Source organism: Alosa sapidissima, chromosome 2 (genome assembly GCF_018492685.1).
Source record: "Alosa sapidissima isolate fAloSap1 chromosome 2, fAloSap1.pri, whole genome shotgun sequence".
Classification (NCBI taxonomy): domain Eukaryota; kingdom Metazoa; phylum Chordata; class Actinopteri; order Clupeiformes; family Clupeidae; genus Alosa; species Alosa sapidissima.
The window spans coordinates 4,724,865-4,751,837 of NC_055958.1; the positions used below are offsets into that span (position 1 = coordinate 4,724,865).

The 26,973-nt window shown below is 45.0% G+C and overlaps 1 protein-coding gene across 2 annotated transcripts; it reads right to left on the reverse strand.

Annotated features, from left to right (window-relative positions):
* Positions 1-637: 637 nt before the first annotated feature.
* hecw2a (HECT, C2 and WW domain containing E3 ubiquitin protein ligase 2a) lies at positions 638-26,051 on the reverse strand. Of its 2 annotated transcripts, none has more exons than XM_042073284.1 (30): positions 24,940-26,051; positions 19,184-20,043; positions 16,850-16,957; positions 16,321-16,415; positions 16,182-16,242; positions 15,885-16,054; positions 15,550-15,689; positions 15,214-15,314; positions 14,389-15,125; positions 13,714-14,065; positions 13,357-13,458; positions 12,656-12,806; positions 12,127-12,224; positions 11,332-11,447; positions 10,766-10,951; positions 10,083-10,217; positions 9,329-9,428; positions 9,104-9,200; positions 8,870-8,953; positions 8,454-8,542; positions 8,094-8,214; positions 6,909-7,022; positions 6,542-6,694; positions 5,811-5,909; positions 5,022-5,151; positions 4,338-4,484; positions 4,067-4,181; positions 3,773-3,858; positions 3,284-3,396; positions 638-2,666 (listed from the first exon to the last, which is right to left on the reverse strand). In XM_042073284.1, exons 2-30 carry the CDS (start codon positions 19,527-19,529, stop codon positions 2,555-2,557), a joined length of 4,458 nt encoding a protein of 1,485 aa, XP_041929218.1. In that variant the 5' UTR covers positions 19,530-20,043; positions 24,940-26,051; the 3' UTR covers positions 638-2,554. The 2 variants fall into 2 exon arrangements, with proteins under 2 accessions (XP_041929218.1, XP_041929210.1); XM_042073276.1 differs by having other exon boundaries at positions 13,351-13,458.
* Positions 26,052-26,973: the final 922 nt, after the last annotated feature.

Sequence of the window (26,973 nt, forward strand, 5' to 3'; positions counted from 1 at the left end):
TTGGGGATCAATAAAGTATCTATCTATCTATCTATCTCATTATAGGTCATGGAAATGCAGGGTTTTTGTCAGGGTACAGACTTGACCTAGACTTGAGTGGAAACCCTGTACAGAGCACAAATATCAAATACACATCAAGGGCATCTTTCCGTCATTATTGTCTGATAGGCCTATAGGCTTTACGGCGTTGGGCTGCCCAACATTAGTGAACCTTTCATAGGCCTATAATGTGTTTTTTCATATGTTGTCTTATCTTATTTAGGCCTAGAAAGCCTTATTTTAACATGGTTGGTTGAATGATGTTCAACTTTAAAACAGAGGCTTGAATTCAGTTCTTTTCACCGATGCCATATTCTCACTGAAATATATATTTTTAGCATCATCCTTCAAGTCCCATCCTGGCTGAAAGAAAGATGTGTGGTAAAATTCTGAAGGGAAAACCATACATGTGGTTTTAAAAAATGTTCTCATTGGCTTATGGAGCAGTGCAGTTAAACATTCACAACAGAGTATGTATAATCATGTCCAATTATCATAATAAAAGAGAGGATGGACTACTTTCTGACTTAAGATAGCATTAAGAAGAGTTGAAAAATGGACTGAGACAGACAAACAACAGACTCTTTGCCCCAAAAAGTTTGCTACATTCAGTGCAAAATATAATTTCGACACAGGACGGGACAGACATATGTATCATACAACTATATACAGATATGGACACACATGGAAAATACAGAAAGTCTCTCACATTCTCCCTTGCTTTTCAAGTGCTTGCCCTAACACGCTTTCGAGATGAGCCATGACCTGTGAACTCCAACCTACACAAATCAACCAGTAGATGAAAGAAAAAAAACAAAAAAACATGTGGACATGTGAAAGTGAAACTGACACATTTTCATCCCCATTACAGCCACCCTTACAGCGAAATCCTCATGCAAAAAGCTAATCTGGTCTGGTGTTGTGACACTATTCCAGCATGCAATATCAAGCTATAACACGACACCATCTAAGGGTCAAACTTGGCACAGAGTTACTGTGCGGACCCTGCATGCAGTATTATTGAGCCAGGTTTGGATACACAGAGAAGTGGGGCTTTTTCCTCTTTTTCTTTACTTTGTTACAGATTTGATCTGTATGCAAGAAGAGTTCAGATCTAGCTGAATTTGTTATTGTAGCCAAACTTAGTTGTTAGTATCTCTTAAGAATATGTTATATTGAATGTTCGTGTGTGTGTGTGTTTGTGAGTGTGAAAGAGATAGAGTATGTGTGTGAGTATTGAGCAGTGTGACATACAAACAAACAATAACATACTGTTGCACCTAAATGGACTCAGTTATACTGAAGAGCTGCTTTGGCACTATTTTTTTTAAAACTAGGGCCACAACTACTGGGGGTGACAAACCAAACACAATACAACCAAATGCATGTAGGCCTGCATGCTGTCAATGTGCCCGAGGCCCACAGATTTACAGGGAGAGGAACATGCAACAAAGATGCACTCTTGCACTCGGTCATTCCATTACTACAGTAGATATGCAGTGGTAATGGCACATCATATGCACCCACTGCTTACTAACATGCTTCAGTGCACCTGCACCAGAGGCCAATGTGACTGAGGAGACTATGTCTGACTTTCACGGGGGCAGCAGGTTTATCGCTCCTCAGTCCAGGCCATTGAATGTTTCATAGCTTCCTGCATTGTGGTTACAGCAGGTTAATCTCTTAGGGCCCTCCAGTGCCGACTAGGCTGAGTCACATGGTCATGATCCTCAATAGGTGGGGATACAACTATGTATTGTGGTAGGTTTTCATCTTATTCCCACAGTAGCAGATTCAAAGATAGCTTTATAAGTTAGCCTGTTCATATTCAGATATGAACTGAAGTGTGAAACATTATATCTTAAGCCAGTTAAAACTGTTATCCATTACAGATGCACCCCTCTCTGTTTTCCCCTTGTTTTTTTCTAATGAATTACATGATGCTGTATGATAGCTCTCTTTTTGGTACAATTCCTACTCTCACCCTGTCTCTGTCGAGCGAACGGTTTCAAGTGTTTAAACTTGAGCCCATTCCAAACAACCAAATTTACCACTACAACCTTCATCCCACAATTAAGCATAAGAAGTTCATACATTAATCATGTTTTCTACATTCTTGTAAGGATTCCTTGTGCAAGTGTGCATAGGTGCATGTGTGTGTGTGTGTGTGTGTGTGTGTGTGTGTGTGTGTGTGTGTGTGTGTGTGTGTGTGTGTGTGCGCATCAAGCATACATTTGCTACACAATAAAGAGTCCAGATGTGACATTAGTGAAGTCCACAGATGAGATCATTCCAGTGTGTGGTGGGTTTGTTTTTCAGGGCATGAATCTGATAAAGAGAGAGAGTTTTTTTCCCTTTTGCAACAGTGAAGTAACCAAGGCCATAGGCTAAAGGCAGGGAGAGGACTAGGGCACTAGGGGTAAAGATAAGAGCTGGGGGCTTGGAGGTATCGCATAGTGCCTCAAGAAGAGTAGAGAAAAAAGCTTGTTGTGGAGGGAGGCAATGGGTTGTGGTGTTACTCCAGGCCAAAGGTGCTGGTCTCCTCCACGGCTGTGAGCATCTTCTCGTAAAGCATGGAGAAGCAGGGGTATGGTGGGAGATCCAGGCGGTTAAAGCAGGTGTGAGCCCTATTTCAAACGCAAACAAATATGCAACACACACACACACACACACACACACACACACACACACACACACACACGAGTATATCTGAGGAGTGTAATTTCATGTAGTTTCACCAGATATTTAAAGGTAGACATAATCAATGACATTGTGGAGCACAGACAGAGGGCTCTTCATTTACACTGCGGCAAAGTGCAGAATCTAAAGTGTAACTAATGCTAATTTAGTAACGTGGCAAAATCTATTTGCTAATTTACAACCATGATGCTAAACACAAACATTGGTGGGTCAGGTCAATGTTCCCACACATCACAAAATAGCATGCATGAGACACTTTGCACATTGAGTGACTTCACACTTTGCCGGTCATCCAAACAAACTCACAAGAGCTACGGTTTCAGATTTTTCCACCCTGGGACCAGGTTTCAAAAAAAGTGCGGTTTCGGGCAGTGCGTTTACAGGATTCGTTTGGACGATCGGCCAAGATGAAGCAAAACCCGTGCGTTTAACCCAAAAAGTGTCTCTGTGTGGACGGGGCCTAAATCAGGGCCCAGAAAGTAGCATCCAGGGAGGCAGAAGATTAAACAATGCTGATGAGAAGTGTCAACAAGAGGGAGAGTACCTTGGGAGAGACGTGACTTTGCCCCACTTCTCCACACAGAAACGGCGAGGACCGTTACTCCCCCTCAGAGAGGCAAACCCTTCATAGGGAATACTCGATGTGCCTGTAACAAACTACACACACAGAAAAGCTTTTCATGTAACCTTGTGCTGTAAGAGAGTCGGTTACTATACACATACTGTACTTATGAAGCTGGATCAGTTGCTATGCCACCGATTACAACAGACACCTTAAGCTACATGATTTGTTGCTATGCCACCGATTACAACACCTATGCCACCGATTACAACATTGTAACAAGCTACATGATTTGTTACAGTTGGTGCACAGTTGGCTTATTCAAATGTTACATTGAATCGGCTAATCAAAACAAGTAAAACCCAGATATCACTCATGCATTCAAGAAAAATGATATGTCTGTGTATTTGTGTGTTTTTTTTGTATGTATGTGCATTAGTAAATTTGTATGTGTGTGTATGTGTGCAATACCTGCAGCAGTCGCAGTCTCTGCTCATTATTGAACCTCTCCACTGCAGCCCAGAACCAGCGGATCACAATGTGGTTGTCATGGTAACCTGAAGGGAGAAAGAGTGAGAAGGGACAGAAGGATTGGCCAAGCGAGCGAGAAAGCATGACAGAGAAAGAGAGATGCTTCAGCATGGCTAAATGATGCAATACTTTCTGAGAATAGCACTTTCTTTTCTCTCCCCTGCATCAGCTGCTTTGCTCAGCTTCTGCAATCTTGACAAGCATTAAACCAGGCACTGCCTCCTCCTTCAGTACCTCCTCTGTACTCAGTGTTGCTCCTCCAGTCTGCAAGGTCAATCTCTGCAGTACCAGCTATAACCAGCTCCAGCTCCCGCGCATCAAACACAGATACCAGTCGCACGTCCACCACCTGGTACACAGAAATGATTAGCACTTGGTTAGGCACCTCTTGTTTCCTCTGCGCTTCAACAGTCCAGTCACGTCTCTAGTTCATCCATGATTATAATTTCTAGCACAACGATATTGTTGTTTTTGATACACCTGTTGTTTTTTTTTTTAACGGTACCTCGTAAAAGCCTCGCACTAGGCTCTCGGTCTGCTGAGCCACGCCTCTCTCGATGCGCCACTTCACCATGCGCTCAATATATTCCTTCTTGTTCTTCTCAGACACAGTGATGCTGGACCCACCAGGCTTCAGCTCACGCTCTGTAATCTACAGCGGGAAACAAAGGAGCAGTTGGTGCACAAATAGGATATAACACATACCATGCACAAAAGCCAAACATGGGAGTTCCTGAATGCATATATTTGCTGAAGCATTGTGTACTTAGAAGTTTGCCTGCCTGATATGTAGTATTTTATATGGTGAAAGTACAAGCACAGAAACAAAGTAACACATCGCACACCAAAACGCTTGACACAGCAAAAGAACCATCATAACATCAAAATAGCATACAAAAAGTGCAAACATTTCAGTCTGTGATCGTCCTCATTGCACTGTTCAAGGTCACAGATCAAAACATTTGCAGTCAAGGGTGCAACAGGTAGCCTAAGCCTACTAATAACAACTTTCCATCTTGCTTATCTAAAAGTTTTTGATAGAGGTATGCATGGCATTCTCACTGCTGCGGAGTTATTTCCTTGGGGTTGTGTGCTCATTAACCAATCTCAAGGACATACTGAATGTATTATTTAGGTTAATGAAAACCATGGAGTAGACAGTTACAGTATGTCATGTTGCTCATCTGACCTGTCCAAACACTTCCTCATTGACTGTGAAAGTGAGGTCCAGTGTGTCCTCAATGTCGTTGTCCTTCATCCACTGCAGGCTCTGGTGGAACTCCTCGTCTAGGAATTCCAGATCACTGAGATCACAGGGGCTAAAGAGAGGTCAGATTTGAAAGTGTCATTACTTCCTGTTTGCTGACTGGATGCACAATGCACCAGTAGGGAAGCACCACTGTCCCCAGTATCTCCAGTTATCTGATCCTTCTTAATGTTTGTTTTCTAGTATTTCTGTTTAATATTCATCCATAATTTTCTTTTCCCATTCTAACCTAATATATTAGTTTACATGGTAGGGTTCATGTTAAATACAAAACTGAACATTCAGAAGGAAATCAAGAAGTTGGAATTGAATTAGCAAAGGGAAACCCGCACAGATACAAAAGAAAAATCAAAACAAAAAACAAAAGAAAAACAAAGAAGGGGGGGTCTATCTCATCTCAAAACATTACTAACAAAGCGGGGGTCCGACTCTTTAAGAGTTTCTCCCTCAGAAGATTAAAGTTGTTTATGTCTTCCACTCTATGTAGTTGCCATAGGCACTCTTATCCATGACTGAAATTGGCTTCAGCCAATTGACAGTGATTCCTTTAGTGGCTGCTACCAGGAGGATTTGCACAAATTATCTCTGTGCTCAAAACCAGCATTGTATTTTCTGTAAGTCATCTATTCAATTTGAAAAAAAACATAACAAGCCCTTGAACAGTGTATTCTAATAACAACCAACGTTTAGTGGGTGTACGTGTATACTCACATGCGCAGCAATCCCTTGTAGAAAGGTCGGGTGAAGAAAGCGTCCAAAAGGTACTGATGGATGAGAGCCAAGCCCAGGATGCGGCCACTAAAGCGGAACCTGTATTTTAAAGGAACCGTATGTAAGACATATATTTCAATGAATCATAAAATGGCCCTGATAGGTCACTAGACATTACAAAATCATGTTCATTTCAAATACTTATATCACTGACAACAGTAGTCCGGCCATGATATTGTCATTTAAAAAGTTAAGTTGCAGCCCTCAACTGATGTTGATGATGTTTTTGGCCTGATGCACCCTCCACCTATCTACTAATCACGAAGTCAGTAGTGTTTCGGCATCCGAGTTACCAGCTCTGCCAGTCAGGGGGGAGGGGGAGGGGATACACCGCTCTACAGTAATTTGAAAGTGATTGTAGTACCAGTTTTGGCCACAATCTGATCACAAGTGTATCAGTGTCTGAGTTATCCTTTCCAGTATTCATTCATTCATTCATCAAGTCATCAAACCAACCATCTATCCATCTATTCACCCATCTATTATCCATCCATCCATCTATTCACCCATCTATCCATCCATCCATCAGTCTATCTGCCATCATCAATCTATCCATACAGCTGCCAGCCCAACAGTTCATCCATCACACTGTCCATTCGTCCTACACCTGTCCATTCGTCCTACACCTATCTCACCTGTTCAGAACCCCCCCCCCCCCCCCCCTGACTCACCAGTCATGGTGGTTGTCCACAAAGGCAGACATCGGGCTGATTTGCACAGTGTAAGTGTCATTAGCCGAGTACTCAAAGAGTCCATAGTAAGGGTTGAAGAGCTCTCGAGAGACCAAAAAGAAGAACTCCCTCGATGGGCCACTGTAGTCCAATCTATAACAAGCACATATAAAGACTCAGACTCACACCACTGATGACAAACAAAATGACTATCGCTGTGGAGGCTACAAACAAATGCACATGGCGGAGGATATCTGAACATTGTAAAACACACATTTTTCATGAAACTACCTGATATATTGTGTAGTGATCGTTGTTCACGTGCTTACTGGAGAGCTCATTCAAAAGAAGAACCAAGAACACTCACCCTTCTTCCCCTACAAAGCTAACATATAATTTGCTCCTCTGCAGGTCTTTGCGGGAGTAACACATGATCTGGTTGAAGGCGTCCTCCAGAAGGTGATCTCTACGAATGATGAGTCTGGAAATAACAGACTCAATTATAGATAGGTGTCTCAGAAATGTAAAAAACTGGGCATGCACTTGCACCGTATGGACATATTATGGAAATACATGTACGTTTTTATTGATGAAATTGTCGACATATAGTAGAGGTTGCCTAACCTTCAAGTAAGGAACTTACTTTCCAATTACATTAATTAGTTGCTAAAAGGGACTATGTTGATGCCAGGTCACACTTTTCCCCCTAGGAACATTTTTTCCTCTGGTGCTTAAAGTGCTTAAAAAGACCATTCAGCAAATCCTAAACTGCAAATGGCCGTCACTTGGCTCCAGACATAAAATGGATTTGAACTGAAGTCTTCGTTTGAAGAGGTGCCGAGTCATACAGCTAAATGAGGAAGATTAGGAGGATCTTCGAGAGTCTAGTGCTTCTTAGAAGGAAGAGCATCAAGATGTGACTATCGTCAACATTTCTTGGCTTCCCTTTTTGAACGCCACAGGCCTAATTATTTCACTTCAGACATTAGTATACACCATCATGTCTAACACACTGTACTCTTGTATAGCAAACAAAACAGGACTTTACAGTCTTCAACTGCCAGCTATTTAAAGATACCACATAAGGAAGTCGCAGAGTCAATGTAGATAGATGATAGAATTTTGTATTTATAGTTACTGGAACGTTCCATTGTTCTATTGTACTAGTTTAAAGCCTTAATCTGATTACAAAATGTGTTGCTGGATGGCAATAGGTAACTGAAGCCCTGGGGGAAGCTTCAAGGCCGTGGGCAGGGTAGGAACAGAGGACAAAAGGCCCCTGGAGGAACGCTAAAGGTATGTTGGGGATGATTTAGAAGAGGAGGGCTCATTGAAATTAAAGGACGGTATCATTTAAAAGAGAAGTATACTGTTCTCACTCCTCTTTTGGGAAACCTGAGAGTGAAACACAGTAGCACTGCAACACAGCTCTTGCATGCTACGGCACACAGTGTTGGGCTTCAACTGTTCTGACAGCACAATTACTGAGAACAATGTGCATTGTGGTGCCCTTGTTTTTCTTATGACATCATTCAGTGGCAGTCAGACTCACTTCACTTTCCCAGGGCCCTGGCCGTAGCCTTTCGTCTCCAGCTTGCGGTAGAAGTTTCTCAGCTTGGCTTCAAAGTCACGTTTGTAGGGAGCAGGAGCCCGTGCATTCGCTCGTGGCGTACCTGAGAGAGAGTGAGAGAGAGAGAGATAGATAGAGAGACAGAAAGAGAGAGAGAGAGAGAGAGAGAGAGAGAGAGAGAGGGAGTGAGTGAGAGAGATTATAACACACAATACACAATCTACCAGAATGATTCACTTTAGTTTTGAAAATATGGAGTCTGTGTTTTTTTGTTGACACAATTTTACAGATGTGGTTACAAATCCAGGTGTAAGACTTAGGTCATGAGTCATTTTCTCTCACCAGGAGAACTTTGGGGAGAGGCATGACAGTAGCCTGCCTGCAATAAGGCATGTGGTGGCACATACGACATCACTTCCTCTTCAAACAGACTGCAGGCAGAGAGATCACAAGATTGTGAGGTTATCATCAACACACTGACTTACATAAACCTATATATCAGACATAAACCAGACTATAAGATACCATTACAGAAAGAGAACTAGGCATGCATTAATGCATAACCACTCATACTGTATATGTGGTTTGTAAATTTACATTCAGATGTGTTGACATGCAAGCACTTCAACACTTACAAGATTTCAATCATGGTTCCTCTTTTATGTTTCTTCCTTACCAAACACTCAAGCGCAACTGATAAAAAGAAGCCTACCCCACACATAATATAGGGACCACTGTTTGCAATCGTGGTGTCTCACCTCAACAGCATTACCAGGTCAGCATCACTGGATAGGCGAGCTAACCCAGAGGAACCCTCACTGCGAATAAACTGCACCTTCTCTCTACATAGGAGATCAGGGGCCGGACATTTACAGTTATGTTATTAGGCTGTGTGTAAATTGTGGCAGGATAATGCAGATTGTGAATTGCTTTGTAATTTTCAGTGTGGGCATATACAGCATCATTCAAAGGCTGAAAAGAGAGGCCCCTACTTGAGAGAGTGATTTCGCACAAGCTCCGGCTGTCTCTCCTGCAAGATCTCAAAGATGTTGGGTTGGCGAAGAAAAGCAACAATCTTCTCATTGTAGGCTGAAAAACAGCATAACATGTTATATGTAATATTCAATTGCATCTCACAAAACACAACACTCCCCCATCACAGGCTAAATGGTAGTCCACTGCGGAGTCATCATCACACAGCGAGTGCACTCACTCACCCACGGGAACGAGGTCGTGGTACTGGTTGCGACTGGATCCACTGAAGGTGCTGGAGGGCCTGGGCATGGGGGGGCTCGGGGATCGAGAGTCGTCAGCCACCTGTGACTCAACAAAGCTCTAAATGTCAGCTCCTATATGTGTCCATAAACTCACTTAAAGGTAGTGCAGCAAAGGTAGTTGCAGAGTATTTGAATTTTACACAACTGTCATAACTGGACACAGTGCTTGTGGATTTTTTTACAAATCGACAAAGATCATCTCTGAAGAGTCATGTCAAGGTAATATTACATGATTTTATACAAATAGTAGGCAACTGTACAATTGCCATAAAGCAATTTGTGATTCTCCAGGTCATGGAAGAGCAAGTTGCAAGGCTGGTTCTCCGTAGACGAGAAGGCTAGGGATGCGAGGGAAAGCATGCGATTCTCCCTATTAGAAGTTAATTTGCCCTAAAAATGACTTCAAAGCTGTTACATTAAGGTAAAAAACTTACATAAGATACCTTTAATATTGATATACTCATTGGCAGAGGATAGCAAGGAAAAAAGACAGCAGTGGTTTAAAAGTAAAATGTAAGCCTACTCCAGTATATGTTTGGTAGTGCTTGCAAGCAACCCCAAAATGTGAAGTGTCTTCAGGGCTGTGAAACTTGCACTCTTCAAAGCAATCTTTTGTTGTATTGTGGAACTAAGCCTGTTGTTGACATTAACTTTAGCGCGCTAACTCATGTGCTAGCTGATGTGCCTGCCTCACCTCCCCAGCACTGTGGCTGCGCTGGCGGCTCAGGTGCTGCCGGTGGGCCAGGAGGCCGCTGGAGCGGGAGCTCTGCAGGGGCAGCCGTGGGTCGATGAAGGTGGTGGTGCGACAGTTATGATCTACAAAGAAGGGCTGTGGAGAGCGGGCAGGCATTAAGATCATATGCAGATATGTACAACTAATGCTAGTGCTAACCAAATATTTTTAGTTTGTTGAGCATAGGATAGGCTATAGGGGGACATCCTAAAAAGTCATGGATAGTTGTAATGTTATGCAGTATGATACAGTGTGATACAGTAACGTTATGTCCATGAAAGCTGTGTCTGTTCCTCATTGGCTTGCAGCTGCAATCTCAGACATGTGAGTTGGTTACTCTGGCAAAAATGCTGAGAGCTACAGCTGCAAGCTGCATCACTAGTACGCCTCAAAAGAGCTTTATGGAGTGAGGCTTATGCCAGGGGTTGTCTAACTAGCTTGACTCTATTACATGAACATATTTCATGTGTTTAGCATTTTGAGAGAGAGAGAGAGAGAGAGAGAGAGAGAGAGAGAGAGAGAGAGAGAGAGAGAGAGAGAGAGAGAGAGAGAGAGAGAGAGAGAGAGAGAGAGAGAGAGAGAGAGAGAGAGAGAGAGAGAGAGAGAGAGAGAGAGATGACCCAGGAAGCCTGACAGAGGCAGACCTTGCCGGTGTGGTCGTGTTTCATCTCCCAGCCCCTGGGCAACTCCAGCTGCTTGTTGGCAAACAGGTTGAGGAAGGTGACCAGGTCGCGGTTGTGCTGGTAGCGCTCGAAGTGGTGCGCGTCTCGCCGCACCTTGCTGATCATGTGCTTTAGGCAGGTGTTGCTCGTAAACATGCGGTAGGCACTCTGACAGGGGAACACAACAGCGACAGACAATCAATGAACCAACACCTGCTCATTCACTACACAGCACACTTACTATATAGTATATAACCACTAAATATGCACTGCAATATGTAGTGAGTGAATCAGTGGATGTTCCAAATGCAGGCAGAGTATCCTTAAGAAGCTAGAATCAGACACAAGTGGCCCTGTGGCTAGACTGGGTGAAACAATCTCAGTAACATAACCCTTCTCACATAGCCACCAGAGACGAGCTACTGTAAACACACGCCATGAATCACTTTCACGGCACGAGCATGATTCGAGCCTGAGATAAGTCGCCAGGCAGCTAACTGATGTTGTCCTGCGATGCGGCCTGGGCGCAGGCCATCCGTGGCACTCACAGGGTTGGAATGCAGCACAGTGAAGAAGTCAGGACTGGAGAGGAACTTGGCACCCGGGGATTGGAGCAACAGAGCCAGGCGCGAGCGGGAGCTGGAGTGACTGTCCCTCCGGTACTCTGAAATCACAAACACAAAGAGTGGAAAAATAGCAGACAAAAAACAAAACCAACAAATACAATACAATACAATACAATACAGTACAATACAATACAGTACAATACAGTACAATACAATACAGTACAATACAGTACAATACAATACAGTACAATACAATACAGTACAATACAGTACAATACAATACAGTACAATGCAATACAATGCAATGCAATGCAATGCAATACAATACAATGCAATACAATGCAATACAATGCAATACAATGCAATACAATACAGTACAATACAATGCAATACAATACAATACAATGCAATGCAATGCAATGCAATGCAATATACTATACTATACTACATATAAAAAATAAAACATCAACAAGATTGGATATAGAGTTCAATGCACTGCAATACAAACACACTATAGGGCAATGCAAATGCCGTTTGTATAGTAGCCTAAAAAAGCATATTGATATTGACTGTAATTAGAGATGGATGGAATTACAACATAGAAGTTGAGTACACCAAGTTCACCTTCTAGATAAGCTGATTGGCATTTCTGTAATGAGGTGGCAAAGCTAATGGGTGCAGAGGGCTCAGTGCAGGGGCAAGTAACACACATGCGTTGCAAACATGGCCACTGAAGAACCCCATATTCAGAACTTAGAACTTAACAACACAGCATACCAGAGATATTGTGGGGAATCAGGTCTGCATCCTCAGGAGGTTCAACAGGCTGCTCCTCTGACCTCTCATTGGTCATAGTCCTGCGGATACTCTGGTACCTAATCTCCCGTGTGACAGAGAGAGAGAGGGGGAGAGAAATAGTGACAGAGAGAGAGGGGAGGAGAGAAAGAGAATAGCATAACAGTAAATTACAAATAGCTTATTGTTTTTTGTGTGTGATTGCTTCTGTTTGTGTTGGCATCTATAATATATGCGGACATGGAGAAAAGAGTCTTTATGGCTGTGTAGTCTTAACAACACTTTAAATTGTTCACTGTAAATTGTAAACTGTTAAATCTGTGTAACTATTGTATTGCTTTTTTTCTTTTGTATGTCGCTTTGGACAAAAGCGTCTGCCAAATTCCATAACCATCCCCAAAACCATAACCATAGTAATGTAGGTGTGTAGCATGCGGCATGTAGCCATCCTGTAACTCCCCCCACTCCTGCCCCTGCGCCTGTGACGGGTGATTGAGTGTGGGGGTCTGACCTGCGGTTGAGCTGCTCCATCTGCTGGATGGAACTGGAGCGGGTCAGGCCCTGAGGGGCAGGCGGGCCGGTGGGTCGCTGCCAGGTGGTGGTGCGGTTCACATGGTCCACAAAGAAAATACGGCCATGACTGTCAATGCGAGCCTCCCAGTCTGAGATACAAACACAAGCCTCCTGTTAGTGAGCGCTCTTCACAGTAGTCATTTTCATGTCAATCACCGACAAATATTGTACATCTTACTGACTATCTAATTATAATTCTTACACATTAAATATTTAATTGTTTAAGCATAAGAGGTAAGTATACACATGCATGCATGCACCACATACAAATGCATGACCTATTGTGTTACATTCCATAAATCACATTTTCACAAATAAACATTAAAAGGTAGAGTCTGCAATTCTAGCATTGATATCAGAGGTTAACAGCAATTAAATTACACCAAACTGCTTCAGGATCCTGAAGCAACATATTGATTGGACGGAATTGTTTGTGGCCAAGTTGGTCTCGGCCTACTATGTTTGTTTCCCATGTTCAGAGCCTGGACTCTGTATGGAGACTGACATTTTTAGCACACACACTGAACAAATGACCATGAAAACTATTTGCTGGAAACTGGACTACAATCGCAAACTCTACCTTTTAACACAAACCCAGACCCACCAAAATGCACAAACACAATTAACACACACACTCACTAGGAGGCAGAGGCTCGTCCACCCTCTGGTAGCGATGGATGTCCTGTCTGACCGAGGGGAGGGAGCCAACATGCTGGTGGCCATTCACCTGCGCTCTGGGAGCTGTGGATCATGGGAAGATCACCATTCAGTCTAATTAGATATCCAAGAAAGGTTCTCACAGTACATTTTCTAGTCATTTTTTAGTCATGAAAAACATTTTTTAGCCCATTTAAATAAATGACCAGCTATTTTTTTTCCCGAAAAGCATGGAATATATTAAATGTCAAAATGACTTAGAACACGGTATGGATGATGAGATTGTCATTAGCAGGCCACAGCCCTCCTCACTCATGTCAGTGATGGACTCTCACTTACATCCTTCCGTTTCTGTGTCGGTGACAAACGTCTCTGAGTCCACGGAGCCGCCCTCGGCCGAGGGCATGAGGTCTTCCTCTTCCTCCTCTCCCTGCGACACGCCCGCAGTGGCCTCTAGGCTCCACCTCCTCGACATGGTGGACATGGGCTCCTCTTCCTCCTCCTCCTCCGCCTCATTGGCTGGAGGCTCCACCGTCGGTGGAGGTGGCGGCGGCGGCGACCTAGCAATCTCCGTGGGTGGAGGCTCTTCTGCTGGATCGCTGGCGCTGTCCAATGTCGGTGGGGCCTGTTCCGACTCCCCTCCCCCAGGGTCGATTGCGGTCTCAGCTCCCTCCTCACTCTCTTGCATATCCTGCGGCCAGAACCAATAATCGTGATAAAGAAACTGTTTTGTGTATCAAAGTGTATCAAAAGTTCAATGCACGCATTACCGATATTACAAAAAGGACCTTGCAGTTACATATAGCATTTGTCTTAAGTATTAAAAACACATAATCCTGCTCCTGAGGCCTTGAATATCTCCTATCTAACCCTTTCCGAAGCAATCAGGGTAATTATGATGCACTTGATTAGTTCAATCCGGCATATTCAGCTAATGAAGTGAGCTGATGGAGAGTAGAGTAGTGGGTACCCAGGAGCAGCACTTCTCTTCTGAAGTGACGATTCAAGACCAACCTCGTTCCCAGACGCGCCGGCGGGACAGCTGTCTGTGGCCATGGACGAGACGTCCACCTCGGTGCTCTGGTCCTCGCTGGGTGCCTGTCCGTCCTCCTCCGGCTCCTCCTGCCTGGGCGTGCCCACCTCGGGGGCCAGGGAGCTGGGCCCCTCGTCTCCCAGTGCAGGGGGCCCCCCTTTCAGCGGCGGCATCACCACTCCCACCATCTCGTCCGCCTCCCTGCAGGAGTCCACCTCCTCCTCCTCCTCCTCCTCGGTCTCCTCTGGGGGCGCTGAGGGCACGGGCGGCAGCAGCCTGGGGCTCCCGCGGTGGACGGTGGGCGGCGTGGTGTCATTGGCCGTGGAACGCTCCTCGTCTTCGTCCGAGTCGATGTGGAGCATGGCGCTGAGGCGTGTGTGCGTGGGGAAGCTGGAGCAGAGCCTGGGCGATGAGGCGGCACCCAGCGGCCTCTCGCCGGGGCCCTTGGGGGCCTCGATGGCATCCAGCTGCTCGCTGAAGGAGCCCTGGAGCAGGTCGGGCGACGAGGGCGAGTCGTCCTCCAGATGGGTGACGCTGGGAAGGTAGTCCCGCTCGGGAGGAGTGACGAGGCCCCCGTCGCTGGTCCGCGGTGAACCCAGGGAGCCGGTGGGCGAGTGCATCCCCGAGGTCAGGGGGAGGTGGTGCGGGAGGTCCTCATCGTCCGAGGGAGTGCCGGGGGCTCCATTCATGGCCGAAGCCACAAGGAGGGACTCTGCAACTGAGATAAGGAGAGGGAGAGAATGGACTTCTCAGTGGGATGATACTCTGGGACCCTCCAGAGACCCCTGCATGACCCTCAGACTCACCCTCGTGCCCGGCAGACGTCACCTCCACTCTGAGCTGCATCTGGCCGCTCACATGATCCGTGGGCAAGCGACGGCACAGAGAAAAACTCAGGGGCTGCGAGCTGTGGACAGGGACACAAACACAACCAGACGCGCACACATACAAACACAGACAAACATCCAAACACACACAAACACACACTCACATAGACACACAGACACACGCACACACACACACACACACAGATCACAGACTTTCTACATGGGTCTTTGTGGAGCCTGAGCTCGAGAGCCTCAGCATGATGACACTCTGTGTAAGCAGGACAGAGTGAGATGAGGCGTTGCCATGGCACCCACCCAGACTGTCTCTCCAGCAGGATCTGCACGGGGATGTGCAGCTGACCCAGGAAGCGCTTGATGATCGGCCGGCTCTTCGCAAACTTGTCCTTGACTTCGATCACCAGGACATCTGTCAACAGCGCTACAAAAGTGTGTTTCTGCGGAGGAGCGACAAGCAGACTGTGTGAGTGCATGACTGTGAATGACAAAATTAAATGTCACTAAGAGTGAGCATGAATGTACGAATATGTGTGTCTGTCTGTGTCTGAGAGAGGTGGGGTGGGGGTGCATACATATGTGGTGTGCAAGTGTGCGTGTGTGTGTGTGTGTGTGTGTGTGTGTGTGTGTGTTACCTCTCCACGCCACACTGGGTTGGTGGTGTTGGAGATGATGGAGCTCCGTCTCTCCTGGCCATGGTGGGAGAGGCTGGGGAAGCAGCTCCTCTTGCCTGGCCGGATGGACATCTTCAGGTACGGGTCAGGGTTAAAGAACATGCCCTTCTTAAGACCCACCGCGCAAATGTCTACAGGGGCACCAGTCAGTACACTTCATATGTTATTGCCAAAAAAAACCACAACCACCCTAAACACAAACACACATACAAGCATATATAGATAACATACAAATACAAGGACACACTAGAATCTCACCTGACAGAGTAAAGCTGACCAGTCTTCGAGTAGTGTCTTGTCCCTCACCTTGAGTTTCAGCCTAAGACAAACAGACACTTCTCAATAAGTGTATTAACTCAATAACACACACACGCACACACACAGACGTGCCACCGACCTGCACTCCAGGGTTTCGGACGGTGATGCAGGGTGTGGTGGCTCGCAGGGCTCCGCTGACTCCGTGGTAGTACTTAAAGCAGATCCTGGTCTCCGCTGGGGATGACAAATAAAATAAAAACATGTCCCACAAGCCCACTTTACACAGACAATCATCAGCACATCGGCAGCATGACTCAACAGACAAACTAAAGACCATCTTCATCATCACCATCACCTACATCACGATTAGCCTGGAGCCACTTTGACCTTGTGTCTTGTGACCATACCTCAGCGCATAAAGACACGGGACACAGGCTAGAAACACTGTGTGTGTGACCACTGTAGCAGAAGTCCATTACAGCAGCGCTGAGCGCAGGTTTCTCACTCTGCTCCGCTCGTGTGATATAATACTCCATTAGTTCTGTGGCCCTACAAGCCAGTGATATATGCCTTATCTTCCCCTAGACTCTCTACTCCTTGATCTACCCCCCCGCCCACCCCCTCCTACCTCCTCTCCCTTTCCCCTCTTCCCCTCGGTCGTCACTCACGCTCCATGAAGTAGGGTCCTGCCTCCAGTTTCCACACAATTTGTCCTTGCTGCGTTCCGTTCACACCACGGTTCTTGCAGTCCCACACGTTTGATGGACAAGTTTCATCTAAGGACAGGACACAGACATGGGATTAGACCTAAGGAGAAGCATAATGCAAAGTATAAACATCAGTGTGTGTGTGTGTGTGTGTGTGTGTGTGTGTGTGTGTGTGTGAGTGTGTCTATGCCTCTGTATTATTGTCTGTCTGTGTGTGTGTGTGTGTGTGTGTGTGTGTGTGTGTGTGTGATTGTGTGTGATTGTGTGTGTGTGTGTGTGTGTGTGTGTGTGTGTGTGTGTGTGTGTGTGTGATTGTGTGTGGGTGGCCATACGTTATGATTCAAGGGAGACTGGACAACCAAGGACATTATTACCTTATTTGAGTTACACCAAACGACTGCATATTTTAAGAGCAAGCTAATGCTGAAGCAGCAGCCGTGCTCAAGAAGCTGTCACCATGCCCGGCAGCAGTTGCCCTCGAAATGTAATGTGTTCTGACACAGGCTAATAAAGAATTAACGCAGGACTCTTTAGGAACTCCAGAAAACCGCTAAATCCCGCTAAATAAAAAAAAGTTTATTTATGTTTTTTATTCCACACAGAGTAAGACCCTGCATGTTGTCTTTTCTCTGCCCATGGCATGGGTAACCCCCACGGCTGAGCCCCATCCTTAAATATCTGCTTACTGGCTGAAACCGAGGGGCCCTGGGGGAACAGACCCCATTGCAGGTAATGAAGTAGGCGATAGAACCTCTTGATCGATTTGGCATGGCCTGGTGCCCAGATTGATTGCTTCCCCTTGTCTCAAATTTTTGCATGACAGAGAAGTTGGGACCAGCGGTCTTTAAGTAGGTGGACCGGAGGTCATGGAAGGTTATGGAAGGTCACCCGGCTCCTCTGATGAAGATGAGGTAATTAGTTAGCTGTTATATTGTATGGAATATAGATTGGCTGGGTCGCACACACTCCCCCTATATCTTTCGCTATTTTCAAGGGTCATTTAGGATTGAGGAGTGGGACACGTCCTAAGAACAGCAGGAGCCTGCCGATGATTACGAGCGGGCAGTAGTAGTCCTGTCGACTCAGAGACATCTAGGCTTCCCTTGAGTCAGGTATGCAGGCTTATGTTTCTGCATTGATTCCAGACTCTCTACTACCAGAAAGCTTTCCTATTCCATGACAGGAAATAGAAAAGGTCAGCACACATTCTCCAGCAGAGTTTGCATAAATCAAAACCAAAGTAAGAAAGTGCCACAAACTTGTCTCCCGCGTTTTAAGTAGTGGTACTTGTGCGTGTATTGAGATAAATAAAAAGTTGCACAACTGTTAAAAAACAGTCAGCCTAAAAAAAAAAATTCTGACATCTGGACTGAAAAACTAATGAGAGATTACTGGTGTAATCACAGGAGACTTCTCTGGTGTAATCACAGGAGACTTCTCTGAGAAGGGCATGACTTATCGACACCCCTCAAAAGAAGCAAGACTTGCAGCCTTTGCTGGGAAAAAGGAGCTGTTTATCATTCAGAGGTGCAACGTACAACTGGCTCCAAACAAACTTCCATGACTAAATTTACAACCTTCATCTATTCATCCTTAGTCTGGCTGCTGGAATACTTCTTGGCTGTTATACTATATCTCTGAACGATTTTTTGTCATCTTATAGTCTGGAAATTATCAAAAAAAGAAGAACTTGTTTTAATGTTGCCAACCAGTAGACTCTCTCAGGGGAGTGGTTCTGGTTAAGGCAATGAAAGAGCACTTTCATTAAAACATATGACTCCATTTGGATTCATTCCGGGAGAAAGAAGTCATTGGACTCTAAACCTTTTTTTGCCTGCAGCTTTTCTCAAGGGAAACGATGGCTCATATCGTATTGGGTGTAGTTTGCCATTCCAATTGTCTGTGCTTGGTGTGACAGTGCTGAAACCATTGTTTGTGATCTGTGTGAGCTATGAACTGATCTGGTAACCTACAGTGAATGTAGCCACAGGACAATTCATCACAGATGAGGAGGTGGGGAAAGAACTGGCAAATAGATAGAAATGCTGGGAAATGATATCATTCAGGTCATTCTGTGGACACTTGAAGAGAGACTGATTCAGATTCTCATTCTATGCTGATGAATCTTAAAATCAGCTGGCTTACTCAACATTATATAACTTATCATTAATTCTTTAAATGATTCTTCTTTCAAAGACTGAAATAAAACATCTGCCTGAGAATTGCAATAGAAAAGTGCACGTGTAATCATTGTATATGTGTAGTACATGTATAATAAGCAAATGGACTCCTCACCTATATGGTAGAGACCGATCCAGTCAGTGGCGTCCACCTCTTCCTTGATGTCCCAGGAGATGACCAGGTTCTGTCCCCTGCCCAGGGTGAAGTCCACCGTGCTGGTGGTGAGCGAGGAGCGGCCCTGTGAGCTCACCAGGTCGGTGTCGCTGTTGGCACGCGGCAGCCCCACCAGGCCGGCGACGCTGGATCCCGGCGGCCCCGCGTCGCTGCTGCTGCGCTCCGACAGGCTGCGCAGGTTCTCTGGGCTGAGAGTGTGGCGCAGGTGGGGGCTGCGCCGGCGCTGGCCTGCGGTCGGGTGGTCCCGGGCCGGGGGCGCCAAGTGCTCACGCCCCTGAGGAGCCATGGTGGTGCTCCTGCTGCCACCGTCGCCGCCGCTGCTGCCGCCGGGCTGTGCCCGGGGCCGCGACGGGAGGACGGCTGTGGCTAGAGAGGGCCGAATGGTGGCTGGTGGTGGTGGGGGGCAAGCTTAAAGAGTGGGAGGGTGATGGGATGCAGTGTGAACACACAGAAAGAGTGAGTTCACAACAGGCCCAACCGTAAAGCTGGCTCTGGCCCAAACCTAAAGAGGCTCCGCAACAAACCCAAAGAGGCTCAGACTGAATAAGGGGGCCTTCGCCAGCTCTTTCTGCCCACTAAGTAATTTGGACTTGTCAGATTTTCTGATCCTGTCTTGGTGGATGGGCCCTTAGTGTCTCTTTCCACAAGAGCGACGAGTGAAATACCTCTCTGTCAGAAGCTGAGCGGCTCTGCTCACGGTTAAGCCTGCCCTTTAAACAGGGTAGCGCATGGAAGACAGCTCATGAATTCAATGAGAATACTGAATATCAGAGTTTTCAACCGCCAGATTAACCAAGGACCTGAGAAAGGGAGACAGAGGGAGAGAAAGAAATGGGTGGTGGTGGGGGGGTAGAGGGTACAGGAAATGAACACGTCAGTGCATTTCTTTTCCCCCGAAACATGTACTCCAAGGGTAGAGCACAGATTAAGCCAAAAAAGGAATCAAGAAATCCCTGAACCAGCACTCATCACTGGACCTTTGCGCCGTCCCCCAAAAACAGCATGGCACAAACACAAGCACATCCATAGAGGACCTAGGACCCCCACAGCCTCCCAAAATCAGTATGGTACAAACACAAGCACATCCATAGAGGACCTAGGACCCCTACAGCCTCCCAAAATCAGTATGGTACAAACACAAGCACATTCATAGAGGACCTACAGTAGGACCCCCACAGCCTCCCAAAATCAGTATGGTACAAACACAAGCACATCCATAGAGGACCTAGGACCCCCACAGCCTCCCAAAATCAGTATGGTACAAACACAAGCACATCCATAGAGGACCTAGGACCCCCACAGCCTCCCAAAATCAGTATGGTACAAACACAGACTGAAGCACACACAGCCACAGAGGACCTCCACAGCCTCATTTCCATATACAGTGCAGTGTTTGAGAGCAAAATGCAGCAGCCTGTCTCCTTGATGCAGAAATGTATGCAAACACAAGCCAATTTAATATCTAGCATGGGCAAGGCACTGACATGACAGGCATCCATTGTATACTGCTATATTCACATATAACCAACACTATAAGGCCTCAGACAAATTTTACAAATCAAACATTTTTGTGACCTTTCAAATTTTACGTGAACTGTCAGAAATACTCTCTGCACCACACGCCCCCCCTCTCTCTTCCACCCCCAGCACAGTCTCCATCAGTCAGGGGACAGGGGAACTTAATTACTTAATCACATGTGCTGCATGTGATCGGATGGTGGGGGCAATGTGTGTGTGTGTGTGTGTGTGTGTGTGTGTGTGTGTGTGTGTGTGTGTGTGTGTGTGTGTATGGGGGGGGGCGAGACCCCTTAAATCAGCAGTGTCAGTTGGCTCCGTCAGAACAGCATCTCACTAGGCCTGTCAGAACAGCATCTCACTAGGCCTGTCTTAACCACCTCCGCTCAGCACATGGATGAGACAGGATGATGCATGTTGCCTAGTCTTTCCTTCTCCAGCTCATCTCGTTCATGGGCAGCTGTGGCAGCATCCTCAGGGTGGGTTGGTGTGCGCCTTCGCGCTTCTGTCTCAACACATCCCTCAAAGCAGCTCTGAGTCATGCTTATCTGCATTACTACAGATTCACTATTTTATAGAACTATATTACAATTTTAAGAGTAATTTTGGGAATTCCAATAAATAAGGAAATTAAATAAGAAAAGGGGGAATGAAACTTGGTAACTGTACTTCGATATTGTACTGGTTCAATCATTTTAATCATCATTTCTTTGTCTGTACCAACTCACTTGACCAAATCTGAGGGTATTCTTTAAAGTAAACAGGCTGTCAAAAGCTAGGTCTAGAGCCTGTTGCTCTTGGGTGCTCCTTGTGGGTGCCCCTTGTGGGTGCCCCCCCCATAAATGCACAAATAGGCAGACATAATTTCACTGCATTTCTTACATCCAGTAACTATATGCATGTGACAATAAACTTCCTTGTATCCTTAAAATGTGACTGCAACGCTGACTGCAAAGTAATCTGACTTTCCTCTCACATAATTGATGTTGGAAGTGGGGGTGTAGCTGCACAGTTTAGGTTCTGGGATATCTGGGATGGATTGCTTCCACCACGCACATTACACACTGTGCGTAAGGCAGCAGGTGCTGGAGGGGGCACAATTTCCCTTACTCGAAAACATTTTATGATTTAAAAAGGTAGTCACACTTTGTTACATTAGACTACATATACTACCTATAGGTGCGTGCCGTGTACACGCGCACACAAAGCTGGCAGCTGTGCGCGTGTGCTACTGCTTTAGTTACATACAATAGCCTGTTTTAAACAAAAATAAATGGCGCAATTTTCACAAAACTTGGTGAAGAAGCATAGGCCAAGGAAAAACCAACCAGATTTGACAGGGGTACCTCAAAGATAGCTAAAGTGGAGGCTCGCGATCTCCCAGTGTCCTAGTTAATGAAGAATGTGTGCTTAAAGTCTGACATTCATTTCTTTCATATTTCCTTACAGCATACCTTGCATTCAAAACCTGGTGATGTTGAATGTGATATAGGCTATAGTAAACACTTGATGCGCACAACTCGCGCATTCAATGAAGGCAAAATGTACAGCAGCATGTATGGCGATGTCCATGTTCGGTATGTTTATTCAAGCAGTGAAATGTGGTATGGTGTATGTTGATGTGAGTCAGACGGCCCAGCCATGAAATATTTCTGTCCCTTTCAAACTACTTTAAAATGGTTTGTTTAGCAGCCATTTAAAAACATTTCTCGGAAGAGAAACCCTCGAATCCCCGCACCCCCGCACTCTCAAAACGACTGTGTTGTCACTATATCTGGACACAGAGATGTGATACAAAAAAAAAAAAAAATAATAATAATAATAATAAATAAATAAATAAATCGCAAGTTGTGTTATTTTCAACACATTCGTTTTAAGAGTGCGTTTTCAACAACGCCCGACCTGAAGGTAGCCCTAAGTGCGCTTATGTGTGCTATAAGCGTCAGTCAGCGTCACCCAATTCGTTTCAATGCATCCTCTGACAGAAAATAGTTCCAACGTCCCAGTCTCACATTCAGCTCTTTGAAGAGAGCAGAATGAATCCTCACCCTGCTGCTGTTCTGTCTCAGGTAATGAAATAATATGTCTGCTGCCCTAGTCTCCGTTCTCACTCGAGCCTTTGGAGACTTGCTCTAATGTCTCCAGGAGACCTGGACCGGCTCAGCCTTAAAAACGAGCCTACTTCAACAAGGTATTTATCTCTTAGACTGGGTTTTGCAAAAGATTAGGTTTATAGGCCTACTCATGATACTGCATTACATTTGATCACTATTTCAGAGTTTGAACATATTAGTGATTAGTTTGGGAACTACCCAAAGAGATGGGGGAGAGAGAGAGAGAGAGAGAGAGAGAGAGAGAGAGAGAGAGAGAGAGAGAGAGAGAGAGAGAGAGAGAGAGAGAGAGAGAGAGAGAGAGAGAGAGAGAGGTATTGTCAGCATAGGACCCCTCTGTGCACCAGCGGAGGTGACTGCAGTACTTTACTGCTTGACAGAACGGGCACCTTGGGGAGCTGGCAGAGAGAATTGTACAGGTTTTATTTTGACACAGAAACAGCCCCCCCCCCCCCTCCCCCTTCCTCACATACACAGACAAACATACACAGACAAACTCATGCATGCACACCAACAGACCCATCCCACCCTCTTCACACATAACACCACACACACTCCCTCTCTCTCTCTCTCTCTCTCTCTCTCTGTCACACACACACACACACACACACACATTATTACAACCCATTTAATTCCTATAGCAGTGGCACTAGGAGGCTCTTAAATACTTGCAGAGTATTTGTTCCTACATATGCCCATCAGATATCACTGCGGATGCCTTCTGGGCCCTTTCCCAAGTTGCTTACTCATGGGAATTATCCCAGCGTGACCTACTGTATGAGACACACAGCACCCCCACAGCTCATTACCCCTCCTCTATAGGAAAACATATCCCGAGAGCAGCTCTCTTGTCTCCGACTCCTCCTTAGACAGTTCAGTTGATATAGGTGATTCTAACAATGTTATGAAAGGCATCCTGTATAAACTGGTGTATGGATCCTCTGAAGTATGTTTTTGAAACAGATAGCACAATAAGATGCCTTCATGTTTAAGCACATGCTTGCCCTTTTTTGGTTGTGGGTCAATAAACCCATGTTGCAAAACACTTTCTCTACCTAGTTGATTGAAGACCACTCTTATAGATAGATTTGTGCAAATGTACTGCACCATACAAGGCTGCAGCATATGAAAAAGGCAGTATATAAGCAATTTTAATTAAAATTCATTTGAAGTGGTTCATCATGGTGGATGTTGACTAGTCACATCAGTTCTAAGTGGTAAGTTCTGTCTCTCACCTCTGTCCTCTGCTGTGGATAGACATCCCCCCTGACAGGGTCCTGGGCACAGTTACATGCATACCCATGCCAAAACAACCAAGTTTGTGCCAAAACACTTGTGTTCATGCCAAAATGATTTTCCTCCCTTTTCAAATGAGGTAGCCTAATTTCGACATGAAGAAATAGCATTTTGAGATTGAGGCATAGTGCAAGGCTATATTTGCAGTTAAATCCTCCATTCAAGGTTTTTTTTTTAAGTGAACAACATTTTCTAAACATTCTTCTTCTTAGCCTATACATCATTATTATTATTACAAGCATTACATCATAGACTTCAGTGCATTTTGCATTTACAATGCGCTGTTCAGGTGTCTTGCACATGTTCTATCCAACTACATACGTGTATCGGTAGCCAATTGCTTGACTGACTGACCAGCAGGCACGTTCTGACACGCAAGCATGCGGCTCAGTCATCGGCCGCTATTGAGTTACACTGGGAATTCCCTACGTCATGTATTTATGTTCATCATATCCGTAACACTATGCAGCATAACGCAGTATCAGCATTCTGATCAAAGCGTTCCATCTGACGAGCCATTTCTTTTAGGCTACATTGCAAATGAATCGTCACATTACGACACGTCATATGATATCGCTTACTGCAGCACAGGTCTCTTGGAAGTAATCGAGAGCGCAAAGCCAGACCATAGAATGTTACCTAACATAAATGATAGGCTACATATTTTAAATCAAAGCTATATTATGTAACACCCCGTCTTACGCAGGGACCCTTCAGAGGGTAGCCTATAGCAAAACCGCAAATTCACAGGTGACAGATGTACATCATAATTACCTTTCATCTGTAATTGTCTTTCATTTTGAAAACGGCAATCCTTGAGAGTTCATCACTCCTGCTGCGGATCAGCGGAGCATCATCAGGGCCTCCTGGAGTGAGGGACTGTCACCATTCGTGCTGAATATCACGACTAGGCTACAGCACTGACCAGCATAACCTACCGTTACCTCTCTAGCCTAGTGACTGAGACCTTATTTCGAAAGCGTCGCATGCAAAACACCAGACGCACGAGAGCACTCACGAACTAGTCTGAAGAAATGTTTCAGTAGGACGTGCCCCAAGTCACCCGCATTACAATGTGATAAATATGCGCTGAGGGTTTATTCCCCTGTTGACGTGACCAAATCCCGCTGCGTCTTTCCCCCATACTAGGCTACTCACACATCTTCAGGACCGCAATTCAACTAAAATAAAATAGACTACCTCATCAGTCGTCTTAAGTTGCCATTTCGCAATTGGCTCGTTATAATGGCCAATACTTCTCCGTTCGTGCTCCTGATGTGGACGATGTGCCTGCTGAGAGTGGGCGGCGACGTGAGGATAGCCTAGACCAGGATAGACCTCGAGGCGTCATATGATGGAAGGTGGGAGGCACCCTATAGACACATATAGGCTAGACTATACATACACATGTGTAATTCATGAATTCACCCTCAATATAGCTCATGCCTTCATTTTTTGCCGCATGTTCTGTTCATCTTCTACCCCCTCCACGAAACCCACCTTTCACTTCTCTGGCTTTCTCCCCATCGCTCGTAGCCTACGCTCATCTCCTTTCTTCACATTTCTTCTCTCGTGCCCCTCTCCGCATTTTATGCTTACTGCTCGAGCTTTCCAGAGGCGGAAAAAATTGCAATTTCTCACCACGAGAGGCAAATAGGTTTCTGAATTTCATTCTTATTGGAGTTTCACTTCTTCTGCCTTGGAACGAAAACTCCATAGAATTTGCCATGATGTTTACAGTTTTGCACTCTGTATACATTCATTGGAAACTAATAAGAATGTGTAGCCTACATTTTATTCTGAACATGAAAGGTGAAGGTGTGAGGTGAAAGAACATCTAGGAGAGTTAGGGTATACCAGATAGGCCTAGCATTATCACCATATTCAAAATCATATTACAAGACACAAAGCCAAATATTGAATAGCCTAAATATAATATTTCAGAAGAAGGCTGATACAGCTATGGCAAATGTTTAAATATTGTTTTTAATAAAATGAGAGAAGTAAAATCATGTAGGCTATACATGTAGCCTAAGCCTGCATCAGGGAATGTAGGCCTACCTGTAGCATGGAGTTATAGGCTACTTTGCAAATTATATTAGGCAACAAGTTTATCTACAACTTGTTGCTTAATGTAAACATCATTACATAAAGCATTATGTTGTGGATAATCGACCATTTCCTTTTCAAATGTTCAGGCACATAAGGCTACCCTTAGCCCCCCCGCCCCGCCCCTAAGAGGACTCATGTACACACAAACTTTTTTTTCCTCTTTTATTTGAACAGTAACAGTGCTCACAAATAGCACAACGTTCTGATAAATATAATATCCGTTTAAATTTGAACATCATATAAAACACCAAGCAATCTCTTCCTTATGACAGTTTTTAAACCTGAGAATTGAGAATGTCCATTCGGGCAACTCAGTTATTATATAAAATCAGACAATAGCAATAGGCAGTAATGCTGGACCTGACCATTTCAACCACTAAGCATCAGTCTTAAAACATTGTAGTAAATATGCATTTGACATGTAAATCATAAGACTAAGTATACAGTGAAAACAGGTAACTAGCCATAAATAGCTTGATAATACACACAGCAGGATAAAAATGTCAAGATGGTTCAAAGACATTAACAGCTGTAGTGTCAGTCACAAATGCTGAGCTATCAATATTGTAAATGTTGCTGTAAGTGCGATATAAAAACTAACCAGAAAGACTCCATTTGACATAGCCATTACTATGCAGCACACATTTTAATTGGATACAGCTAGCTATACTATGAAGTATGGAAAGTGTGTCTCAA

Excerpts from the sequence above, each read along its gene's own strand:
- hecw2a (XM_042073276.1), bottom strand. The coding sequence starts at position 19,529 with ATGGCTCCTCAGGGGCGTGAGCACTTGGCGCCCCCGGCCCGGGACCAC. Across the intron at positions 12,225-12,655 it reads ATGGAGCAGCTCAACCGCAG|GTACCAGAGTATCCGCAGGA; the intron begins GTCAGACCCCCA and ends ACGGGAGATTAG. Across the intron at positions 9,429-10,082 it reads GCAGCCACAGTGCTGGGGAG|GTGGCTGACGACTCTCGATC; the intron begins GTGAGGCAGGCA and ends GTTGAGTCACAG.